The 26,570-nt window shown below is 42.4% G+C and overlaps 2 protein-coding genes across 2 annotated transcripts; one reads left to right on the top strand and one right to left on the bottom strand.

The window, feature by feature from the left end:
- Positions 1-405: 405 nt before the first annotated feature.
- On the top strand, positions 406-23,275 carry LOC133973824 (clathrin coat assembly protein AP180-like). The gene is made up of 23 exons (XM_062411889.1): positions 406-939; positions 1,055-1,338; positions 7,039-7,181; positions 8,007-8,082; positions 8,410-8,512; positions 8,607-8,700; positions 8,800-8,911; positions 8,999-9,105; positions 9,193-9,234; positions 9,766-9,839; positions 10,592-10,604; positions 10,698-10,828; positions 11,596-11,669; positions 11,869-11,883; positions 12,428-12,598; positions 14,078-14,176; positions 17,095-17,160; positions 19,076-19,162; positions 19,614-19,675; positions 20,504-20,557; positions 20,726-20,809; positions 20,919-21,030; positions 21,836-23,275. The coding sequence occupies exons 2-22, from the start codon at positions 1,209-1,211 to the stop codon at positions 21,003-21,005; spliced, it is 1,824 nt and encodes a 607-aa protein (XP_062267873.1). The 5' UTR covers positions 406-939; positions 1,055-1,208; the 3' UTR covers positions 21,006-21,030; positions 21,836-23,275.
- LOC133973823 (serine protease 23-like) lies at positions 23,264-26,301 on the bottom strand. The gene is made up of 2 exons (XM_062411888.1): positions 26,114-26,301; positions 23,264-25,580 (listed from the first exon to the last, which is right to left on the bottom strand). Exon 2 carries the CDS (start codon positions 25,574-25,576, stop codon positions 24,185-24,187), a length of 1,392 nt encoding a protein of 463 aa, XP_062267872.1. The 5' UTR covers positions 25,577-25,580; positions 26,114-26,301; the 3' UTR covers positions 23,264-24,184.
- Between the last annotated feature and the right edge of the window lie 269 nt (positions 26,302-26,570).

The raw sequence follows: 26,570 nt of genomic DNA, 5'->3' as shown, positions 1-26,570 counted from the left end.
AATTTCAAGTGAGATTACATGTTGTACTGCTCTGGTCGTAGCTTTATGAGGCTCAGCCCTCATATGAAGCCTCCGCTGATCATTATCTGGACTATTGGGGGGTAGTCTGCTCATCAGGAGTATGCCCCCCACCCCCTGACCGTCATCTGCCACTGTGCATGCAGCGTGAGCAAAACTGCGTGATGCACTACGCACATGCACAGGACCCACAGTCACGCTCGTATTTTTTAACCCTTTTGACGCATCGTGATCCGGGTTTCTGCACCCCCCCGCCCCATGTCCACTCCCCTTGAAGAGACGTGCATGCGACGTGTGTCATCCAACCAAGCGGCACCCTCTGGAGGGGGGAGGAGCCTCCGATGGTGCCGGTCATAAAGATAACACAAATTAATAAATAAACAATCGACAGGAGGGGGAAGGAGTGATAGGAAATTCCCATCTGCCTTTTTTTTCTCTTCCTCTTCCCGAGTATCTTGCGCGGCAGCACCACTGGGGGAGCGGTGCGCAATTTTTCTCCGTGTGTGAAGCAGCATTTCTGAGCCGGAACGTACAGATCAGTGAGGAGAATAGAGCAGAAGATAGGAAACACCGCAATCTGACCACAGAAGGAACCATTGCGTTTTTTTTCCCTGTCTTTATTTGAATGCACTCCTGCAGGAGGAGGGGAAGCAGCCAAACCTGATGCGCCCTCCTAACTGGATCTTTGCGCGGCCTTGCATTAGACGATTTTTCTAAATATATATAGAAACGACCAGAAGAGGTTCAGTAGTGCAGCATCGTTCATTGGTCCATTTGAGAAATTATTGCTGCGGGCTGAGGGAGCAGCTTCCACCGCCACTTGACTCTTACATAACCGGGTGGCTCGAGCTGTCCAAGGTGCTGAACCGAGCGGTCCGGACCTGGGGACGGGACAAGCCGTGGGGGTATACACAACCTTGCGTAAGTCTAATCATGTCACCACACACGAGATCAACGTGACCGCACGGTTTTCATTCGAGAATAACACTTATTAGGTTTTCATCTCATCCTCTGCGTGTTTTTTCCGCCCACACAGAAGGTCACAGGCCTACATCGGGGAGGAAACGCACGGGATCGGCTCGACCTAACCGCACCACCTGGGTTTTATTCACATTCATCTTTCTTCATTGTATCGTCCTCTGCTTCGAGACGCGTTTTCCTGAGCGGGTCCATTCAGCGGGAGAGAGAAAATGTCGGGGCAAACGCTCACGGATCGCATCGCCGCTGCGCAGTACCAGCTAACGGGATCAGACATGGCCCGAGCTGTCTGCAAAGCCACCACTCATGAAGTGATGGCGCCCAAGAAAAAGCACCTGGACTGTAAGTGCACTCATTTCCTCTTCTATACCTTACACTGCAGGCCTGTAAGAGGCAACAGGCCGCTATTCACACACACGTGCAGAAACATGCACAGGCCACATGCCATCACAGCAATAAGAGCCATTGAGACCATTCACTTGTTAATTCCCCTTTGCTTAAATGGGTGTGGTGCCATAATGAATTGATGCAGCCATTGTGGTGAACCCCCTGCCGACCCTGTGTGTCAGCCTCCAGTAAAGATGATGGACACTCGTGCATGAGAGAGAGTAAGACAGGAGACAGTTAGGTACCAGTAGAAAAGGCCATATTTTAAAGTGGACTGACAAGTAATCCCATTTATTGAATATCTGCCCTTCTGCAAAGCCATTTTTTACTTTAACTTCACATTAAAGCTTTATTGATGCAAAACCGAAAGCCTAAAGGTATGAATAGTAATGTTTATAAGAGTCCACACATTTATTTAAATTCCATGCAAAGCTGCATATAGGTCATTGGATATAATCCCAGCTGAATGAAATTATCAAACCTCACAGCTTTATTGACACATCTACACATGACAGCAGGCAACCCATATGATTAAAAATCATATGGTTAATTACCATCATCTCCCACAAATACTGAGTCAGACCAAAGCAGTGGTGTGGTGCTGAACACACATGGTAATGGGTGTAGTCAAGTTGGGCTGTATGGCTTATGGTTTGTCTGTGTTTGGTCGCTCTATGTGCCGGTCTGGTCCTGTGTCTTGGGCTGGGACCTTATATCTTGCGATCCGCTACCCTGCTGAATAATTTAAAAATCAGCCAATGACTGTCTTGCATTATTTACACAGCCAAAGGTGACAATGCTTATCCCAGAATGGACCAGAGACTATGGTCCCATCAGACTATGACCAGAGACCATTGTTTCCACCTTTTTTTGCTGCTCTCGTGTGTTTGTTGTCTGTGTCTTTGTCTTACTTTGGAAAGTACCGTCTTGGACTTGTTTAGCTGCCGGTACAGATAAGGATTCTTAGGAATTTGTGATTTATTGCCAAGCCAGTTCAACAAGATTTTCTGTACTTACATGAAAACGTTGTCTCCCTGAAGATTTTTAGACTGTGAGGTTATGCTGTATCCATTTCTGGGGCGATTCAACAAGCTCCCTATATGTAGCCCACTGTGCTGCTCTAGCACGTGTATCTTGGCAGAAGGAAATCCCTAACCTCCAAAAATTGTAATCATCTCCACTCATACCGACATCAAATCAGTGAAATACACTCTAATAATACGTTTTTTGTCTATATTGATATAGCAATTTAGGTTGAAATATAAACTAAAAATTGAAGGGCTGTATACGCTACTGCAGTTATAAGTCACCTATGGCATTATTTCAGATTCACTTGTCAAAAACCTGTCAAATGTATCTCTTTATCTTGGTGACACAGACTTTGACCCTTGGGGTGGATGGATGGGGTTGTGGTGGTGCAGTGAGGTTGGCATGTCAACAGATTGTGAGATTCAGTCAATGGCAGGGTAATGGCAGAGGGAGATTGTGACAAGAAAGACGGCAAACGACAGCGCTGTCATCTCAAGAGTGCAGAGACAATCAAATCAATTTAATTAATATTTGGGATTGTATTCTCATTGTGGACTTTTTAAAAGAATGAGCAGCCCGTAGTAGGAGGAATTGTGTGTGATCATAGTTATTTCAAAATCACATGTGCCTTTTCCCCCTAATTTCTACTCCAAAATAAAATCTGCAAAGGTTATATATCTATGGAGGATTTTCCTCTGTGTGAAGAGGTACATCTAATGTTCTTTTGCCACTGATGCATTTGCATGATTTCTTCTAAAATGAGGCCCACAGTGCACACAGGAAATAAAACATCATCATGAACTGTAAAACACACTCTGTTGAATTTTCATATTATTGTTTATCTAGTTGTGTTTTTCTCTTTTTAATGAAACGAGTGCTGGAGGGCAAGTGTTTGCTCCAAAATTGCAGGGGAAACATGTGGTCCACACAAGGTCAACTGAAAATAAAGACCCTAGGGTTTGTTCACCACCAAAGGCAGTAGATACAATTCATCACGTTATTACCTGCTGGCTGAAGAAATGGATGTAGAAATGTAGAAATGGGTGCACATCATGTGTCCAGAAGTTTAGGGCGCTGTGTCTGTGAATCGCTGTAGCGGGAGCTGGAGCACCTGTGTCATGATGGCAAAACTTGCTTGTATTCTTGCTTAGAATAAGCAAAGTTTATGATAGTAGTGTCAAGCGCACACAAAATGTAGGGCCTATGCTTAGCCTATAGCGTTAACACTGGAAAACAGGGTGAATCCAGCTAGTTAGCAAAACTGCACAATATCCCCCAAATACCTCACTATATAACATGTTGTAAGCTTAGTTGTTAAAGTTAGCAAAAACCGCCTTATATTACCCATCTCAATATCAAACAAGCTATGTTGTTTATCTACAAAGGGCTAATGTGACGGATTCTTAATGAGCTTTAGTGCTAGTAGACTGATAGCGTTAGCTTCAGACAGAGCCAGGCTAGCTGTTAACATGTGTTTCCTGTCTTTTTGTTAGACTAAGCTAAGCTAGCTACCTGCTAGAAGTAACCTTTTATTTAGCGTACAGAAATCTGTTTAATTAAGTGAATATCTGCTTTAACTTATGATATTACTGCTGATTCATGTGTCCTTATGCGCTTAAGTCATTTTAACCTTTGCATGTTCTTTACACTCTTTAGCGCTCTTGTTTATTGTCTGCGATTTTATGGGTGTGTTTGAAGTGGAAATGGTGTATGCTGCCTAATGTTAGCATCGTGCTAACAGTTCCACAACAGAATTATTCACACTGTATAGATTGAAAAAGTATCAGTGTGTAGTTGAGTAAGCAATAATTACTGAGTGAAGAAGGTTTAATTTGGTGACATGTGGACTAAATAAGTGTGAAATCATGATATTGTGTATGTTCTTTGTAATTTTTTTTAGTAATCGGGCTAGTAGTTTGTTGCGTAACTTTAAATCTCAATGATAGCAGCCAGACTCCCTTAAACACAGTCACACACAAACTTACACTCACACCTCACAGTTCATTATTAGAACTCTCCTGTGGGCCGTGGATTACCGTAAGAGTCTTTATTTAGCTCAGCCAATCCTCATTAGACTCTCACACACACACACACACACGATCATATGCACATGAAAATGGGTGTGTGTATGTTTCCCATAATGATCTCACAACTAGATTACTACCCATGATTTGGCACATATGGCAACACAATAAAACACAAGTAAACATATATTATATATGCACACACAGTTATTAGTGGATATCCTGAGTTAAAATCTCAGAAAATAGCAGTGGACAGCTCTCTACTTACGATGTCAGTATGAGTAATAACTTGACATGATAATGTTATATAATCACATTTCAGCCTTTGTTGACCATGTCTATGTGTATGCGTGTTTGCATGCATCTTCTGAAATTCCACAGAGATAAGAGGCAAAAGGAGAGAAAGAAAAAAGAGAGTTAACTGAGGGTTGGTGGATGGAGATTTGAATGAGAGAGAGTAATGATCCTTCAGAATAAAAAACGCAAGCATGGGTAAGAGGTTTTGTTGAAAAGACTCTATAGTAATAGAGGCCGTGGTGTAGGGACAACAGATTGATGGTACTGCAGTCATCATTAAACACAAGAGCAACATGAGCAGAGCTGTTGCTGTGTGGCTGTTACCATTTGATCAAAGGGTATGTATATTACAGAATTATCAGTTTTATTAAAATACAGAAAAAAACATTTAAAAAAATGATTATGCTACTGTTTTTCCAATTTTGTGCTAATAATATAAATGAATCAGATTCTTTATATTCAACAGTACTGGTAACAAAACGTGGAGAACACTGCTGGTGTGAAACAGAGGGTGTGAAAACAGGAGAATAAGTGTTTATGTATATGTGCTGTACGGGGGCGGAGCAGTGAGGCTAGAACCAGTGATTAGTTATAATCTGTTTACAACCCCCCCAACCACCCTAACCTTCCCAGCTTGCCACCTTTTTATGACCTTGGGCAGCCTCACTGCTCTAACTCTCATCTCTCATGTCAACATAACTGGTTCTCAGCAGACTCCCTGCTGTTCCTCTGAGCGTCTGCTCTTTCTCTTCCCTCGCTCTGCCCCACCTTGCTGTGTCCTGGGTCTACAGTTTGGTATCTAGCTGCTTGAGGCAAGGCCAAGGTCTATTCAATACACTGGCCTTCCTCTCCTTCCATTATTAGACGTACCTGCCAATATTTGCTGCATTCCTCTCCGGGTATGCTCAGTGCTACTCTTGTTTGTCAATGTCAAGGGGGCAGGCTGTTCAATTTTTGTTCACTTCCACAACAAATGCAATATCTGCCCTTGAATACTCTTATTTCCTGTATTCCAGATATTTTGGGACCTTGAGTAGTGTAATTAGCAATATTTGCATACATTTTCTTGCTTGACCAAGTCCTCTTGTTGCGTTTATATTTCTCTTTCTGGTGCCTCTCTCTCTCTGTTTCTGAGAATGAAGAAAAAAAATGTTAGATATGTTATTTTTAAAATAAATAGTTGATATAAAACTGTGAGATTGTGTGTCATCATCAGCTGATCAGGGTCCTTATTTATGAAGCCTTTGTTTGCTCACATGCTCATCATGAGTCCTGCTCGTGACCCCTTTTGCAAATAAGATTTTCGGCCAAAAATGTATAATATTTGATTTGATCAAAATGAGGGAAAGAAAGGTATTTTGTGTTGCCAATTGTGGCCTTAATGTTGGTGAAATTTACCTCGGTTGCACAAGACTGTGCCTTCACTGTAGCTACGAGCTCACATGACTATCGTCAATAATTCTATAATAGTGGATAAGCTTGAATTTAGATGGCAGATATGTTTTCTTTAGAAGACAGAAATCCATACCATTTTTAGGTTCCAGCTTCTTCAAATTGTTTTGTTTTGTTATATTTCTCATTGTTATTTCGACATTGTCATGTGTGACACTGAGAAGGAGAATTTTATTTGTGCCTCCCAGCAGGATGTGAGGTCAAGAAATAATCAACATACATGTTACTTTAGACCAAAGGTAAATGTGTTGAAATTATATATGATATGATTCATGTATTTCTGAAATTAAAATATCAGGGCAATTTATGAAATTGTGATCCAGTGTTTGAATCTGTGTCATTAGTGACCAGTCAATGTAACACAGAAGGAGATATACGTGTTAACATCCCACTGCACTTGTACAGATAGTGTTCCACTTAGAGCAGTGGTTCAGACACTTTACTTTAGGAGACCTCTCTATCTGTCTGAGAGCTGGCAACCAGGGAGGGGAGATGACAAAGCACTATTCGCTCCCTCTGCATTGTCAGCGCGAGCCAACGTGTGTGTGGGTGCGTGTGTGGGCACCAACATCAATTTGTATTCACGTCAGGTCCCTCTCCTGGCTTAATATTCTCACAGGTCTCTGGAGCAGCTCTGCAGTGAACATTTAGCTTTCACACTTAATCAAAGTTTAATCACAGCTTTTGAAATTATGTACGCATAGGTCTAAAAATAAACAGACTCCTCTTACATACCAAATTGTATGAAACTTCCATAATCAGCTAACCCCTCAATGCCATCAGACATCAGTAGACAGATTTATCGAACCATAGTGTAAATACTAACATTTCTCTGTGACTGTGCACTTTGCAGACCTGGTGTCGGCCACCAACACCACCAACGTGAACATCCCTCAGATGGCTGACACGCTGTTTGAGCGGGCCACCAATGCCAGCTGGGTGGTCGTGTTCAAGGCGCTCGTCACCAGCCATCACATGTGTGTCCACGGCAATGAGGTGAGCGAGCATGATACAGACCAATCACATCTGGACCAAATACAGTTCAAGCTTTACTCCATTCCATTTGAAAAGAGAGAGACAAGTATGAAATCTAAAGTTACTGTTACTCTTTTAGAGTATGTAAAAGCACTGATTATGAAGGGGACTTGTCATTGTCCTATCCACATGTATAAGAAATGAGTTGGTAAATAACTGAGGTTACCACTTTGGAGAGCGGAAATTGGTCCTATGAGTGTGATTGTGGTAAAGGTCATGTGCTGATAGTGTCACAGCTGTGACCACAATTTCTCCAAGAAACAAAGTGAGTCCCGTGGGTCCAATGTGCAAGCAGCTATCAATGGAATCAGAACCACTAAAAGGTGGAATATCCACCCATTCATCCATCCAATGCATCCAACCAACCATTATCTTTAAAGCTTATCCTTTGAGGAACACAGGGGGAGCTGTAACCAATTCAAGCTGTCATTGGCTGTGATGCGGGATACACCCTGTACAGGTTGGCATTGTAACACAGGGCTAACATACTGACATCCACACAAATGGATGATTAAGAGTCTCTAATTAATGGAACCCCAATTATCATGTTTCTGGACTGTGGGAGGAATGAAGTAGATCATGCAAACACACAGAAAGAAAGGATTCAAACATTATTGCAGAGAGGCAACAGTGCTGCCCAGCTGGACTATGATGTGTTGAAATGCCAATTGAAAAGTAAAGTGACGAAGTGTTAATGTGTTTTCTTTATTGTAGGGCTTGGATTCAATTCTTTGCTTCACTGTTTTTTACAGATACTGTTTAACCTGTTTTCTGTCTCTTTCTCAGAGATTCATTCAGTACTTGGCTTCCAGGACCTCCCTGTTCAACCTCAGCAACTTTATCGACAAAACCGGCTCTCACGGTAAGAACAAAACCCAAGTCTGATAGTGCATGTGTGTGAGTAGGTGAGTGTTTGTGTGTGCACATAATGTTTGGATCCAGTTGAGTATAATCCTTCTTATTATTTGGCAATGTGAAAAGACACAGTAAGAGATACATACCAATCACAAGAGGGACACACACTTAGCTACATTATGACAATGCATACAAAGAACAGATATACATTTTCTGGAAGACTACCTTTAAAGAGTGTACTGCAGTTTATTGAAAGATTTGCACTGATATAGACGGATGTATTAAAAATGTACAGTAAAATAAATATATAACAGAAAATATTTTTTCTATTTAGGCTATGACATGTCTACATTCATCAGACGGTATGGACGATACCTGAATGAGAAAGCTTTTGCCTACCGCCAGATGGCTTTTGACTTCACCAGAGTCAAGAAGGGGTTTGTTAACCATGGCCATCACTGTCTGTGCTGAAATACCTGTTACACCCCTATGACTTTTCTTATCTGTGAGGAATATCTAATCTTTTCTCAGTGCTGAGGGCGTGATGAGGACCATGACCACTGAGAAGCTGTTGAAAGGCATGCCTGTTCTTCAGACTGAGATTGACACACTCATGGAGTTTGATGTGAGCACAGCTTTGGCTTGATTTCCATTCTTATTTGAATTGACAATGTCAGGTGGTGAAGGTTTATTTACTGATTTTTTCATTGGTCTCTCTTCTCAGATTCATCCCAAGGAGCTGAACAATGGGATCATCAATGCTGCATTTTTGCTTCTCTTCAAGGACCTGGTCAAACTGTTTGCTTCCTACAATGATGGCATCATCAACCTATTAGGTCAGTAAGTGCACGAGTCCCTCTTGCTTGGCAACCCACGTATCACAATGAATCTGAACCCGCAAACCTCCTGTGCTCTTTACACAGAGAAATACTTCAAAATGAAGAAGAACGAATGTAAGGAGGCCTTGGAGATCTATAAGAGGTTCCTGACCAGGGTGACGAAGATTGGGGAATTCATGAAGCTGGCCGAGGTAGGAAACCCCTTAAAAGTACATCCATAATTATATATATATCGCTGTGTGGTTCTTCAAATTATAAACTCTTTTTCTATTCAACAGACAGTTGGAGTCGACAAAAATGACATTCCTGACATTAACTACGTAAGTAAACACTAGTGATGGCTCGACATGTGTATTGTTTGCCCGCTGGAAGTATTGGGATAAGACTATGATGCACATGAATGCCACCCAATCCACCTCTCTCTTATAAACACACACACACACACACCCCGTCTCACCCACCACCATCTCCCCAACCCAGTGTCTCCACCCGGGGGTAGTGGTGGATCTAGCAGACTCAGATGAGGAAGACTGTCCGTTTAAAACTCTGGAGGACCCGGTAACCGTGGATACTGGGAATGCCTTGGTTGAGTGTGTGTTTGCAAGATGGAGTGTCGGCATGTTTAATTCAATTGGACAAACACATAAGACACAACAAATCTTAATTGTGTGTGTGTGTGTGTGTGTGTGTACACGCATGTGGGCATTGCAGTGACTTTCTCCAGCGCCCTCTTACTCTCAAAGCTTTAACACGTGTTTTTCTATGGAAATAGAAATGTAGGCTACACATGACTCAGGACTCATGTAGGGAGGATCAGTTAATCATTACTCCCGGTTTGATTTTTTTGTTAGGCTCCCAGCAGTATCCTGGAGTCTCTGGAAACACACATGAATGGTCTGGAGGACGTAAAGAGTGGAAAGAAGGGGTAAGAAAATGTTAAATGAGTAAATAAGGCTGACACTGAGCAAACTCAGTCCTTGTTTTTCATGAGCTGTGTCAACTACAAACTTGATTAAGTGAGAGTAATGTTGAAAACCGAGCATATAACATAGGCTGCTATGTTTCTATACTTTCCGTTAACCCTTCCTCTCTTTTATTCCCCATTTATGTTCATTTGGAATCACCAGTGAAGGGTGAGCATACGTTGTATGTCTCGTTAGGAGTTTACGTACTACTTAGAAAACTGTGTATTTAAAGCCATTTCACTCCCCAAAGTAAACCTACACATTATTCACATGTGAATTACGCACCACAACTACTGTAACTATAAGTTCACATGTGGAAATGTGTTCATTGGTGTGATCACGTGTCTGAACTCTGCAGGAGACACATGTTTTGATGAGCAGTAAGTCACCACATGTGTGTGCCCATCCTGACATGCAGTGTGAATTGGTATATGAAGGGTTTTGTTCCAAAGTTGGAAGGGGAACAAAGTTAGAATACTTTGAACAATTGTTTGCATCAGATTTGAATGCATCGGACATACAATATGATGCTTTGGATATAAACTCTCTTCATATGATCGCATATTACTCAATCTGTCTTTCATATTTGTTTGATTTCTTCAGTTTAGGTTTTAAAAGATAATAATAGATCCATCAAATAGTTCCCAGCCTTTCCCACAAATATCTGTCCTTTTCAAATCATTCACTAACTCCTTCTCTTCTGCTCTTACAGGTCTCCAACCAAGGTATGATACACCTTTGATATAGCCTTTTATTTTTTCTAAGTTGTTCTGGTCTGATGTAGCACTGACACAGGGTTTCCCTCGTCTATCTTTCAGGGATCGCCGACAAACAACGTGTCTCCAACATCGACTCCATCCAAATCTTTAAACGCTGTTCCCACACTGCAGCCTCCACCCGGGGAGAGCGCTGGTGCCGCTGCTTCAGCCGCTCCCGAACCAGTGGAAGAGTAAGTGACTGTTTTTTGTGACCTCTCTGTGTCGTGTCATCTTGGTTGTGCTACACATCCTTTCACAGAATACTTAAAAATCGTTTTTAAATATAAATGTTTAACAATGAATGGTACCTGCAACTTCAAAAAACAATAACACCGAGCTAATTTTGTAGTACCCATAGAGTGTTTAAAGGTGGATAGCCCCCAGAAGTGAAGTCAGAACATCCCAATCATTACTGTGCAGACTCTATATGAGCAAAGTTACAGCATTTGTATTATATATAAGATATGTTTGCTTCATTTCTGGGTAGTAAGAAGAAATGTAGGCGTTTTTATATACAGTCTTTGGTAGTAGCAGATCATTTCTACGATTATTTGTGTAATTTATTGTGACTATATGCTGCTGAGTCTTTGTTCTAAACTGAAATAATTTAAAATGATTGGATGCATGGCCATGATAGTGTAAACAGACATGACTGGTCCACAGAGGATGAACCCTGCTGACAATTAGGGATCCACTGACTTCTCATCTGGGGCCATAAGGTTGATATTTGGGGTTTTGAGTGAAATATTAAATGCAGATTTTTTCTTAGGATAAATATAAACTTGTGTCATCCCTTAACTTATGCTCCATTTTCAGGTTCAAGTTTTACATGCCCAATACTTGGGTTTATGACCAACTACTAGTGCAATTAAAATGAACAAAGCTGAAACAAGTACAATAGAGAGAAAGAAAGAACCTAACATAACTCTCTCTCTGTATTTCTTTCCCAATACTACAGTTCCTTGCTGGACCTGGATCCTCTGTCCTCCTCAGGTCCCTCTGGACCATCAGCTGCCCCTACATCTTGGGGAGGTAAGTCTTCCTCCTTCACGTCAAATCACATTCATTTACATTGTGTTGTGGATGTAATCAATAGTATTTTACTTTTATTTCATTCCATCTTGATGGATGAGTTTGTCTTTTGACATTTTTGACATTTAAATTAACTCTCTCAAATTAACCAAGTTGAATAAAATCTGTATTTCCTCTTCTCTGTATTCTGCTTCCAAAGATCTTCTTGGATCAGGTGAGTGTCACTCTTTGCTTCACTTCACCTCCAGTCTAGTCTAGTATAGATCTCAATGTAGTGGATTCTCATTCTCAAGTTACTTTAATGACGTAGCCTGAAAACAACATAAATTTCCAAGATAGTCATGAATATGGGACACTTACACGTTACCTCCCTGTTTGTCTCCTCAAGCTGTTTTCTTTAGTCTGAGTGTTGTCTTTGTTTCTCTCTACCTTCCCTCTCCTCTCTCCTCTCTCCCTTCACATATTTCATTGTCTATTTTTGGTTTTCGATGGGGGCTTTTTCGGTTGGTTGATTTTTATTGGTTGATTATGACCGGATGGTGTTTATTCAACTTTAATTTGGTTAAAAATTTAATTGCTTTGATCTGTCGATTCCAAACGATCTGATTTGGGTTTGATTTGGATTTGACCTTTGTTTCGGTTTGATTTCCGTTCACTGTCCTGAACGGTGACTCGATTGGTTATTTTTGTTGCTTTTTGGGGGGATTTATTTTGGTGCCTTTCTTTGGGGATTTCGAACACTCCGTTGGTACTCGCAGAAATGGGGGATTCCTTGCTATCTGAACCCACCCTCACAGCAGAGCCCACCCCCTCCTCTGCAGCAGCAACGCCCACCCCTGCAGCAGCAGAACCCGGAGTCTCTCTAGCTCCTCCCACTAGCACAGCAGCTGCCACCTCCTCTGGTGCCGCCAATATGGATCTGTTGGGAGGTCAGTGAGCTTCCAGAAAATTCTCTACGAAAGAATCACTCTGGGAAGCTCAACCCTAGAAACCATCATGCAATACGAAAACACAGACATGCATGTACAAACACAAAGAGTTTGTTGACAGAACTTTGCTGTGATATTTTTTTTTTATCCTGCAAGCAAGGTTACATTAACAAAAACCAGCCAACTCTTAGAGATGCATTGATGCACACATCCATCATTCTCAACTTTCTCAGCAGTTATAAGTAATAGAATCATTATTTTGATAAATTGTTTAAAATTTAAAAAGATCAAATCTATTGTTTATGACCGTAAACACTTTAAACACAATATAGCCAATATTCATCTCAACACATGGTGGATTTTTTTTTTATATTTAAAAAAAAACTCTGGTTTTCCCCAATAACATTTTAAATGTATGTCCTTTATTATTTTATATTGTCACTTTTAATGAAAGTGGTATTCTCAACAGCCACGACAGCCTCACCTTTTCAACTAAGCTCATATCGCCTTCCTCTCTTTCATGAGCCGCCATATTTTGGCAGTTAGCTCCTCTTAGCTAGTGCAAAAACAAGTCCAAAGACAACTTTGTCCGTTTGTTTGTTTCACTAATGCTTGGTTCGTTTTTTATGTTGTTGTTTTTCACCTTAGTTAGGTGAACAACAGACAAATTTACACATTGGTGGACAACAAAGATATATTCTATTGTAAATATATTCTAAAATTCAAGTTCTGAGACTTGGGGTTATTGTTGTAAAATAACACAGAACACAAAACGAAAGCTAGTGTGACCACCGATAAAGACTTTGTGTCTTTCTTTAGAAAACGCCAAATGGAGCTGACTGCTGTAAAATTGGCTGAAAAAGTTACAATAACATAAAGTGTCATTGGGGAAAATAGGTTTAAGAATTAGGAGCAAATGTTTGATGAAATGGTGTTGAATTGATTCCAAAATTTACACTGTGAAACTAAGAATGCTGAAATAAGACTTAATAATAATGACTTGAGTTTAATTATTTCTTAAATTATTTCACAAATTATATGGTTTTGCCTGCTCACACACATAAGCATACTGCTACACTCATTCTCCACATGCTTAGTGTTTGATAGCCCGGCATGCTTTTCTTCGACCTCAGTGAAAAGCAATTCTATCAAACCCTGTCACATGGCTACAGCTACAGACGGCAGCTGTAACATTTGTAGATTCCAGGCTTAGGCTGCTCTTGGTGCACTAAAATATTCTTTGCTGTAGTGCCTCCTGTCTGTATTTCCATTTGTCCATTCACCTGTCAGTCATTAATGTCATGTATCAATGCTGCTGTGCGCTACAGTTCATTACTTTCTAGTTTGTCCTTAAATTCTGCAATCTTACCTTTATTTTCCTGATGTTCTCTTTTCCTTCCTGTTTTCTCTTTATCTTCTCTTCTGTCTCTGTCTATCTGGGCATCTCTGTCCTCTGCTCGGGTTTGGTTTGAACCTCAGACGCCTTTTCCACACCTGCTCCTGCCACTGAGACCTCTGCAGCAGCAGCCGAAGGTGGGGCTGCAGCTACGTCTGCCCCAGCCAGCAACGCCGGAGCTGGTGGGTGACTGAGAATCTGTGTATGTGTGTGAGACACTTGGTGGTTGAGTCAGTGGTGGAAAGTCAAGTTGCTGTCATGGACGTGGTTACCTCCAGCGATAACATCAAAACGTCTTCCCCTTGTGCAAATTAAGCTAACCAGCAGCTGGTGGTATCTTTTTATAAAAAGGTGACTTTCTCAGTCTCTCTTTCCTCTAGTGTGTTAGTTACGTTTTTGGTGAATGGAAAAGATCTGCAAAGTAAAAAAGCTCCTCTCCCCCACAGAAAGCTCTGCTACTGATATGCATCATCAGCTGTGGCCGATACGCCGTGATATTTCGTGACAATACCCAAAATTAGCATTATGCACACATAGCGGCTAATCTGGCACGACCCCTTTAAATGCCAGGTAAAGAGCGAAGGCTAACATTTTCTAGACACACATGTTGGCCTGAGCCAGCTGGCCAATCAGAGCAGACTGGGCTTTATCAAGAGGGGAGCTAAAACCAAGTGTTTCAGACAGAGGCTGAACAGAGGAGCTGCAGCGAAGGACACTGTGAGGACAGTGAAATGTACTGACCACTAGAGCATGTAAACATTTTGAAGTTGTAACACAAATAGAAAATAAGAATATGATCGTATTATGTCTCCTTTAACATACAGACATCAGAGTGGCGTCGAACTGCTCTTGCAATTCTTACAATTCCTTAAAATACATTTAGGTTTAGCTTAAGCTCACCTAAGCAAGACTTAAATGTGGAACTTATTTAATTGAGTATCACAACCATGAACAAAAATATGTTTAATAACTTACAGAACAGTTTGTGTGTGTGTGTGTGTGTGTGTGTGTGTGTGTGTGTGTGTGTGTGTGTGTGTGTGTGTGTGTGTGTGTGTGTGCGTTAGTGTGCTTGTGTCTCAAGATCAACCATTCATTACTGCTGGTGTTGTCTGGAGAGTGCTCTTGCCTCTTATTTTTCAGCATCAGAAGATTTGTGCTTTTTCTCTAACTGAGAACGTTGCCAAGGGCAGTTGGTGGTTGTAGTTGCGATTAGGTTGTGGTTTGTTTCTTAGGTTCATGGACTGTGAAGGACTTGCTTCAGTTTTTTGGTCTTTCATAAAATCTTTCAGCCCCTTTAGCCTCAACAGTTCCATCTGACAGTAGCTTGTTGGAGCTCTGCATATCTTCTCCTCTTCTCAGTCCCCTCATGTGCTTTTTCATTCCTCTCTCCTCAGCTTTTATGATTAGAGCAGTATTTTCATCATCTTCATATGACACATTGACTTTTATTCAACAGGCTGTCTAACCTTTCCACCCTCCCTCTTCATGTGCCACCCCATCCCCCTTCTTCCCCAAAGACCCCTTCGCTCCCTCAGACGGTAACATCAGCGCAGCGTCTGCGGGTGTAGACCTTTTTGGCATGATGACAGTGGAGAGTAATAACAGGGGTAGCTCGCTGGAGGCCTGCTTTAGCTCGGTGGTGCCCCAGACCTCCCCCTCCCCCTCCCCTACTCCTTCACCGCGCTTCACCTCTACCTCCAGCACCATCACCACCATCGCAACCATTTCAGCTCCCATAGCCCCCAGCGCCGCCAACCCTACAACTGACCTCTTAAGCGGTAAATGTTAGCGACGTGTGTATGCTTCTGTTCTCACTGTCTGGAAACATTGACTGGCATCTCCCTGGCTCTCTAGCCTGCCTGCCACCCTCTCCCCTCTCATAACCCACTCTTTTGTTCCTCTTTATTGATTTCATCCGCCTAATGTGCACATCTTGAAGGCCTCTTTCATTTCACCGTTGCTGCTGTGTGTGATCATCACCTTCATCTGAAAGTGTCTGAGAATTTTAATACCCCTGTCTCCGGGCGCGCATGTGTTTGTAGATCTCTTTGATTCCATGCCAAACACAAGTTTCACCAAAGCTGACCCCGCTCCTAGTGTTGACTTGTTTACAGCAGGTATTGCACCCAGTCTGAACATCTCATGTTTGTTCCCTCTCTCATATCCTGTCTTGCATTGTGTGTGTCTGGTGTGTGTGTGTGTGTGTGTGTTTGTGTGTTTTCTCCAGCTTTGTCCTTGGCTGTGATCAGGGAAAGGAGTCTATCCTCTTATGGGTCAGCTAAAAGCTATTGAGCTGTCTGAAACGTTCACTAAATCACTCCGACCTCCTCTCCCTTTCTCCAGCATGAGACGCGTGCACTGCATTTGCGGTTGATGAATGTGCATCATAATCTGTGTGTACATTTGCGTGAGGTTGTGTGAGTGTGGGTCAGAGTTTTAAACATCATCTCCACCTTGCCCTCCCCAGCAGATGTGTTCACCTCCCCTGACCCCATCTTTTCCTCCGCTCCCCCATCCAAACCTGACACGGGAGCCATCATGAACCTGTTTGGTGGTGGGTAACTCTCATGACTGTCCGCTCATATGACATACTCCCCTGTTCATGAACGCATCGTCAAAGAAGAAGAGGACATAGAAGGAAACATTTGAGATTTAAACCATAGTTGTGTCTTAGTGTAGACTAACTTGTAGATTGCCTTCTCTGTGGATCATGGAAGTATAACGAGCAGATAGAGCTTGGTCATGTTGAAATAGTTGAATTATTTATGAGATGCAAGCAATGACTCAGGAGTTCTTTCTTCCTTCCCTTAAAGTGTTATGATGATAAAAAAAAACTAGGAGCAGAGACGTATGTATGTAAATGCTTTTGTGCCTGTTGAAAGAATGTGTACAATTCAAAAAGCAATATTTTGTGTTGAAAATGAATGTGATACTTCATATATTTATCCTTCCTGCCTTCCTATCTAATTCTACACACTTTTGTTTGGCATTACCAGTGTGAAGCTGGAGGCTGATTAATACCCCTTCTTTGCCCTCATGCTGCGATGGAAACTGCACTTTGCCCCTCATGGTTCTGGTTTGGTTTGCATTGACCTGCCAGAGTCCACAGGAGGAGACGCCTCAGCTGCTGCTGCTCCCGCTGCCCCCGGTGCTGAGCTCATGTCAGGTAAAAAACAACAACCTCAGCTTTAAAGTGCCAGCCTGCATGTATAAGTGCACATATGAGGTCATATCAACATGGCTATGTTAACATGGAAACCAATATTCCCATACTAACCCAATTAACTTACAAGTCGGAATGAATCACTGCCCTGTAAACCGCCTTTCCTCATTACCTTAAGGCTTAGGCTGAAAGAGGTCATACTCGGATAAACAATAATCAAAGTAGAAGAACACACCCCAAATGGTGTACGCATGGAACATAACTATTTCAGGTTGGGCGTACTTGAGTAATCAGTCATAGACTGTATGCTCTGTAACATGTAAACAGGACTATGAATATTATGTATGAAGTTATATTACCACCTCATGTTAACACCAAAATCCAAATAATGTCTTTCTCTTAATAAGGTTAATTGTCGGAATATTGGTGTCCATGTTGCATATTTCCATTTCACTGAAACACAACACTGCAGATATTAATATTAATCGCATGCTGCGTGGTTGTGCGTCTGTCTTTACATTCTTATGAGGTATAGTTTTTACAGACAGTTTCTTGACAATCATGAGTTTGATTGTAAACAAGATGGTTGTTATGTAGTTATTGTTTCTATTATATTTGGTAATTAAATAGTTTGTTGTTAATTAACCCTCATTAAACCCTAATTGAAATGTTTTTTCAATAGTAAACCTGAAAACGACTGCTTGTTGCTAGTTCAGTATTATGTTGTTAAAGTCCCATGGATCTTTGTCCATAAATGGTTGTTTCAGCATCATCATTGCATCATCGTCACACTGTTGTTAGTCTTTGGGGAACTCCGTCCTGTCGTCCCCACATTACGGGATTGTTCCACCGGTAACCATGGTAACAGTTACCTTTGCAACATGCGCCCCGGTCACCTGGTTCCTTGTCATCTCCTGTCCTGTACCACCGGCCTCCATGTTGTGTAACTGATGGTCTGCGATACTACTGCTCTGAGGCGTAACTCTTTCTTTCCCCCCCTTTTCTCTGTCACTGGTGCAATAACATCTCATTGTTTCATTTTCACCCGCTCCTTTAAAACCTCATTGCATTTTTTTTTCTCTCTCTCTCTCTCTGGCATCTCTGCTTTTTACTATCCTCTCCCTCTCACCCTCTTCCTCTCTTTCTCCATCTGGCTATTGGGCTGGCTCATTGCTTGCTTCCTGCCATTTGATTGGGTGAGTTTCCCTTGCTCTTTAACACGCTAAATTCCCACAGTGCACTGCTGCATTGCAGCACGGCAAGCTCAGCTGCACTGTCCCTTCCACCACCGGATGTATGATGGTAACAAAGTGACTGTGAAGTAGCAGCAATATTTAGCACCTCTCTAGCTTCATTTAAGCTGCAGTGCTTTTGCCCCAATTCCGCCTGCACTCATCACAATGAAAATATTATTATTTATCCAAAGCCACTGAAACTCATGAGTATGATTGTGACACATGGTAACATATTCTACTTTATATTCATATCAGACACTTTTAGAGTTAGATTTGTTCATAATTTTTGATTGGAAATTACAAAAGTAGCAAGGAGCTGACACCTGTCTCCAGCAGCAGATCTAACCATTTGAACTATAACAACCGTTTAACTCTCAGTCTTTGTACAGATTCTGTACTCAAATGGTGTATTTTGATATAAATATAACAAAATTGGCAATTTCACAGATTTCTTTCGAAGATACTTTACGTTTTATCACTTACTCCTCACAGCAGTTCACATTCTAGTGCTCCTCTCCTCTCGCTGTTGTCATGGAGACACCTATTGGTTGTCATGGCAATGTCAAGTAGTGTGCTGCTGAGTGTGAGGATAGCCTGCATTGAAGGATGCTAATATCTCCCTCCGTCTCCCCTCAACTCCCCCCCCCCCCCCCACCACCACCCCACCCTCTTCCCTCCCGTAGTATTTGACGGCCTAGGGGATGTAATGAAGCCCACTGTGACCCCTCAAGCAGGCGATGTTGACACCTCTATGGCTAACATGGCGAGTAGTAAGTAGTCATTTAGATGACCTGAGTCAATATCATAGATACTGATTGAAAGAAAGTAGCTTTTTTTTTTCTTAGAGCAAGGTAGGAGATCAATAAATGCCAGTCTCTTCTTAAATAGGGAATTTTTGAATGAATTAAACAAAGAGATACAATATGTTTATTTATCAGCTTTGGAGTTGTTGTGAAATAAGTCTGACTTTGGAGACAGAGTCAGACCAACAAAGCGCGAGCTCTGCACTAAACTTACAAGTGACTGGTATTGATCTTCTGCTCTCACTCTCAGACACAACATGAGTAAACAGTTTGAATGTTGAACGACTGCTTTAATTCACTTATAACTTGTGCATCAATTCCTGTGTGTTAATAATAATGTCAATAAATGAAACAGTGATTTTGCAGTACCGCTCTTCTTCTCTCCCTCTCTCTCTCTCTCTCTCTCTCTTTGTCTCAGATCTCTCAATGGGATCCGCAGCGGCCCCTCAGGTAGCTCCCCCCAGTTGGGGTGCTCCCATGGTAAATGTTGTCTGTGTCTTATAGCATGGAGTGGAGCGGCATGGCAGCGACAGACAGGGCGTAACCTGTAGCAGCAGTCGAAAAGCATTGCCTTCATCTGGCTCTCCAGGTTCCAGTGCCTTATCAGAGAGCTCCAGGACACTGAGAGGTGTGGAGTTGAAAAGAGACGTGTAGAAAAACTCTGGCGGAGTTTATCTAAATGACAGATCTCATTGAATCTCTAACAGGTCACATGGGTTGGTAGAAAATGAGAAAATTATCAAAAGCAGGGGCAGATATTTAGTTTGAGTTATAACATTCAGTCTGCTCCCATAAAAAAAACTTTTATATTTCTGGAATATCTACTGGAGAGTGATGAAGTGGCAAATTAAGAAGCTGTTGCTTGGAAACAGCTTCTTGAGTTAATACTTTTGCCGAAGCCTGATAGCGTCCAGGAAAGACAGCGTCTTGTTCTCACCTCATCGCTGAACTCAGTCTTCCATCGACAGATTTGCTTCTTCCATAAATTTCCATCATCTTTTTGGCCACAGTACACTCGTGTGAAGGCATCCTGCAGCCAGCTTCCTTTCTGCACTTCAACTCCATGCATGTGTAAATAGAGGATGAGAGCTCATAGGTCAAATAGGGTTTGTGTTGTGTCGTGTTTGTCTTCATTTGGTGTGCTCGTCCATTTTCAGCATTACTTTTGTATGTTTGTCAAATGTGTACTCTTTGGTGTTAAGCGTGTGTATACATTGCCTTGCAGTGTGTGTCTGTCTTATATGTAGTGTTGTAACATCCCAACTCCTCCCCTCCCTCCCCTCTCCTCCCCTCCCTCCCCACCTTTAGACTATACCCATGGGTGTCCCTACTTTTATGGGGACTCACCCCTGCTACAGCATGGTAAGACCACCAGTCCAGTCCAGTAATGTTCCTACACCAGTTACATGGACATTACTGGACACTGATGGACAATGACCCCCCCTCCCTTTAGGTGTCCCTCCCTCTCCTCTGAAGGCGGACGCTGTGTCTCATTTTCTCTTTCTCCTTTTGTCCATATCTGTGTATAAGTCCGGAGCACCGGGTGGCGGAGCTCCCATGATGCCCATGGCGAGGCCAAGTTTCCCAGCCACCGGAGCGACACCCGGAGCACCGGTAACACACTCACTCTTGAATGGGTTAAACACACATTGATGACACGTTCATATCTATGCAGCTGCTGTAACCAAAGAAATTGAATGGCTCAAAGTAATTGTGTCTGCAGATGTCTCCTGGAGCAGGCCAGAGCCCCAGAAAGCCTCCACCTCCGAGGAACGCTCTGGATGACCTCAATATTAAAGACTTCATGTAGACGGACTGACCCGAAACCCCCCAAGGTACACAATGCATCTCTCTACATGTAGTAAATTGTATCATGCTGAGCTAACAGGTTTAATGTCATGTTCCTACAATAAAAATGTTTCACTGAATGAATAAAAGGAGAATATGTTTAAAGTGAAATACTGGATGCAATTGCCTCTATAAATACTTGTAATGAAACGATCTAAGAGGGGCCTTTTCCTTTTCGCTACTTCACAAAAAAAAACTCCACCCTTGTTAAAGTAAGATTATCTTCAGTCCTGTCTCTTGAAAGTGAACAATAAATTGCTGTAGAGATCATTGTGTTAGTGTTATATGTTGTAGTGCACCTGATGCAGAGGACTGTGGATATTTGAGCGACTGGACTGACACACAACTCCAGAAGACGGACAATGAAGACACATTATTTTGATTGTGTCATTACAGAGCCCTTTCTTTCCCCGACAAGTGATATTTATATTCATCTTCTGCAAAAATAAACAAGTATCTTGTTTGCACGACATTATAACCCTGTGGGAACACGTCAATATTTGTAAAGCAAAGGCGTAATTGGCACATGGAGTAAGCTGCTTTTATAGCTTTTAAAGAGAAGGAAAGATTTCATTATTTGACATTCAAAGGTGAAAATAAATCTTGACTAGCTCCATCACTGTGGCTGTCTGCATGTTTCTGGAGTCGTAATTTCATTTAGTAAATCGTCTTGTGCACGCAATATATTTATCGTGTTTGAACAATTGATATTTTTCCTGTTTCTATTGAGAACCCTCGTTTTTAATGAACTCTCCATCCTCCATCTCTCTGCTTCTCTCTCTGTCTCTGCAGGTTTATTGTATCTGGAGCTCCGTGGATGTGGTCGTCTGCACTTCCCCACTGCCTCCCCCTCCATCACGCCCCGGCCCCTTCAGCCAACCAGCCATCACATCAAGAACCTTTGCCCACTGAACTCCCACCAGCCGCGACGCCCCCTGAAAAAAAACAAAAACCCTCCCCTCCTTATCTAATGTTGTAGCACAACTGTGAATGTGAACCCTAGATACAGAAATCAAAATTCAGTTTATGTGTGTGTGGGTGTGCGTGTTATTCAGTGTTAACCTTTACCTAATATACCACTGGAAAAAAACGAACAAAAAAACTAATAGATGTGTATTTAGATTTTTTCCGGATATCTGCATATCAGCTGACTTGGAATGGTGGATATATGTTGGTTTCTTTGCGCATCTCCCAGAAGAGGACTGTGTTGTTAAATGTGGACTGTGTTCAGTGTGTGTAACTTCACTGGCCAACCCCCCCCCCCCACCACTCCTTAACCCATGTCATCCAAACTAATACTGAGCTATGTTGATGTCATTGAAGACTTGGTTGTTCCTGCTCGGCCATCCATCCTCCCACCTGTTATTAATCCAAAATGTACCTGGACACAACTTGCAATCTAATTCCGGACTTCTCGTTGAACACATCTGGTTTCGTTTTGACTTTATCGTTTTGTAGGGATCGCACGAACACGCAAAGGTTTGTCAAATGTGTTCAAATCGACATGTTTTAAATGATAGATTATACATATTTTCTTTATTTTGAGAAGATACAAAAGCGTATCATATATTTTTAGTTATGTCAAATTATATGTTTGAGAAAAAAAGGCAAGTAAACTCAATAAACCTTCCCTCCTTCTTTGTACATATCTCTAAATCTGTAGTCAGAGTCAGTATTGAATGGAAACTTTGAGTGTTTACTGTTCCGCCCTCTGCTGGTGTGGAGTGATTTTGCATTGTAGCGTGCAGCACTGGTCAATCTGGGATGCATCCTGCAAAGTGCTCTCTAAGAGCTAATTTCCTCTTCCCAGTCTCCTTATGAAACGATGAACAAGAGACAAGGAAGCATCTGATTGGAACGTGGCCTCAGTCCTCCGCGGTGCATCTGTTCATACAATGTCACTGGAAGTCTTGGGTACTCAAGTATACGCTGGCTGTTCTGTGTGTTGTTTCTTTCCAAAAGTGACTGTATCTTAATCCATTGTGGCATTAACGACGTGTTGAAAGAAAAATAAAGATGAATATGACACATGAAATCAAAAAGAAAGTGGGTAAATAATGTTTGAGGAGTATTCATATGAAGGCTGTGATGTTTTTTTTGTGTTTTTTTTTAAAGTTTTATTTTATTTTGGATTATTATGGATGGTATCGCCCTCTCTCCCTCCCTCGCCCCCACCTGCATGTGAGTCCAAATGAGATGCAATAAAAGAGAAATACACTGATCCAAACCATCCTCACGGCTCGTCACTTATCGCTGGTCTGCTTGCTCTTTCAGATTCAACACTTTTATTTGTTTTTTGAACTATCAAACATAAGACAATACACAGAAACACACACACACAACAATAATATGTTGTCTTTCCTTTTACATAAATTGAAATTATGGAAGTCGTAATCTTTGTCCTGTCAACATAATACAATTCGTTGGTTGGATGTTGGTGTTTAGAGGTTTTTATCCTTAGGTAAAAAAAAGTGCAGTACTTACCATATTAGCTGAGCTATGAAATACAAGAATCCTAAAGATGGAAGATAATGAATGCCACAACTTAGAAAATATAAATTAAACTTATTATAGCGGAACAAAGTTCCAAGTAAACTTCTTAAAGAGACGAAGAGAAACAATATCTTGGTTCGCTGAGTCACAAAGAACCAGGCCACCGTAGTCCAACAATAACACCCAAACAATCTGACCTGTGTAACTGTCGCTGGTTGAGATGAATTGTGGGTAATGATTTTGACAAGGGAGAAAACGGTTTGATTTTCAGGTCAACATTTACTATGATATTTATGCATATCCCAAAAAGCACTAACTGATATTATTTAGTGTAACTTTACAGGAGAAATATTTTCAAATCTTTTTCTTCCTGTATTTTGCAACATAATGAGAGAGATGAAATGATGATTTCAGTAAATGATGGGTAGGCTTAGATATGACAAGGTTTGGTTTGGAGGCGTCTCTATTGGCTGTTTCCATTTGGAAACAGCCATATCCTAATTTTACATCAATTAGAAAAAAAACGCTGCAGTCAGCACCTAAGAAAAATACCCACTAGACTTTCTTAAGAGCAGTTCTTGGATCTTAGAGTCTTTTTAAAAGTGACGTAAAAACTCATTCCCATTGTAGATCCATTGCTCTGGAAGTTCAGACCTCTTTACAGAGACTTGGGTCTCCGTGGATCCAGTGGCAGATCTGGGCGTATTTGGCCGGAGTGATCCTCACGGCAACGTTAAAGTCCCTGAGCTCACCTCCCTCCACCTCCACCCACCGATGGCCCGAGAACACCCCGATCACTCTCCTCTGCCACTTGCCCTTCCCGCCCTCATCTCCCGCCTCCTGCCTCAGACGAACATAAACGCCAGCGCCGGTCGCCCCGGGCTGTGCGTCGCACCGCTGGTACATCAGGTCGTCGGACTCCTTTGTCACTGAGCAAAAACGGTAAACCACCTTCTCGTCACCGTGCCCGTCCAGCAGGCTTTTGTCGGCGTCGTAGCCTGAGAAGTGGATCCGCGCCAGAGGAGCAGTGGATGGAGCCACTCCGAGCGCCATGGGCTTCTGCTTGACTTGTCGTTTTAGCTCCAGAAGAGCGTAGTCGTAGTCAGAAGAGGTCGAGTTGTCGGAGTCTTTGCCGTGGAGCCATCCTTGAGGGATTTGGGTTTGTTTGACCCGAGTCCAACGGAAGACGGGCTGCTTTCTGGGTTCGACGCTGCGTCCAACGCGGCTGGGGCCTTTTCGTTTCCTTCCTCTTTCAGTAATTCCAGCCCCAGCTTCCAAGTGACCTTCCACCCTTCTTCCTCTGCGTCTCCCACTTCTGCCTCTTGCCACATCTCCATCTAAACCGTTCTGCTCCTCACCCTCCTCCATCGTCTTCTCTTCTCCTCTCCTCCCACCCCTCTGTCGCCCCCCTCTCCTCCTCCCTCCTCTTCTTCTTTTGGCTTTGAGCTGCAGCACTCCCACTCTGAGCCTCTTGGCACTCTCCAGGTAGCCGGCGCCGTCGTGGATGCAGTGGGCCGCCGTCAGCACGTGCTTGGGGGACACCAGGACTCCAGAGCATCCGGTGGAGAGACGAACTGCGGTGGAGAACGGGTAGTTGGTGATAAAATGTGAGTCGGAGATCACGAAGCGTCCGTCTGCTCCGTAAACCTGTCGTTTCCTTCTCGTGTGGATCTCTGAGTGGGCTGGCATTCCTGCAGACGTGTTGTCAAAACCTTGCAAGCTGATATCGGTATACGTGCGTGTACCGTTCTCATACATCGTCTCGTATCCCAGAATCCTCTCCTGCTCCGTCTGGTCAACAGGTGGTAACTTTTCTTGACACTCTATCCCACAGAGTGTCTTTGCACTGGCTTTCTCCCCATCCTCCTCCTGCCTTCTGAATGACAGGGTATTTAACAGCTGTGTGTGCGTGTCCAGCAGCACCGGGAGGCTCTGGCTGGGCCACCTGTCGGCCTCGCTGCCTCCATCTTTGGCAAACGCCACAGAAACTGTGAGGGCGGCCGCGCAGAGCAGCAGATACTGACCGTATAGGAGGCCCATTCCACTGGAGAGAATGATACAAAGAAATGGAAATATTACTGGTGTTAAAAAGAGTTAAGTGTTTTAAACAAATAATAGAGAAAATACAAACAGCACCAACTCCCTCAGGCCTAGCAGGCTCTTTATGATAACTTATAAAGCCAGCAGAGGGCGCACAAGCTCAGATTGTGAGTAAATCTCCCCGAGCAAAAAAGTTGATTATAAATTGTCACTGTGTCTGCAACTAAATAAAACAGGTAACGGTAACATTATTACATGCAATAGCCTATTTAAACAGCTTACATCAGCTAATTTGGTTCTAATGCAAGTATAACTAATATAACTGTAAGTATAATGTTATTATTAGAAATTAATAAATCTTGGAAAAGACAGTCAGAAGTCAAAGATAATTGAGATCATAGTGCAGAAAAAAATAGCTCTAGAACATTAGAGCCTGCTGGTGTGTGATTGTATTTTATAAGGATTCTCACTTCTGTGCATGAATGACACAAAAAAGAAAAATGAAGCAAGAAATATGAATCAAAAGAACTTTCCTACCTGCAAACATTCACAAAACAACCCTGCAACTTCCGGTCAATATTCTTCTCCTCCTCATCAATAAAAAATCCTCTCGGTCCAAACAGCTTCCAGCAGACGTGCTTCCATCATTCCCTGGGCTCAAGAATAATAATATGGAGAACAAGTAGAAGCTGCAAGATCCTCAGAGAAATCGTCATCATCCCACTTTGAGGCCGGGAGAGGAGACGGCCGGGCAGAAAGGGAGGGGAGTGAGTGAGATGGGAGTCAGACTGGAGGCTGCGAGCATGAAGGAGGGGTTTTATCATGTGACGACAGTTCAGGTCAAAAGTGGAGCCATGTGGATATGAATCCTGGTCGCCCCCCCCCCCCCCCCCCCCGGACCCTGCAAATATTTTTACAACACAGGGAGTTAAAAGACATTAGTTTAGATGTAAAGCTATTTACAGAGGAAAAATGTTGCCTTTGAGTGTGTGTT

The sequence above is a fragment of the Platichthys flesus genome, chromosome 18 (assembly GCF_949316205.1).
Source record: "Platichthys flesus chromosome 18, fPlaFle2.1, whole genome shotgun sequence".
Classification (NCBI taxonomy): Eukaryota; Metazoa; Chordata; class Actinopteri; order Pleuronectiformes; family Pleuronectidae; genus Platichthys; species Platichthys flesus.
This window is presented reverse-complemented; position numbering and strand designations above follow the sequence as displayed.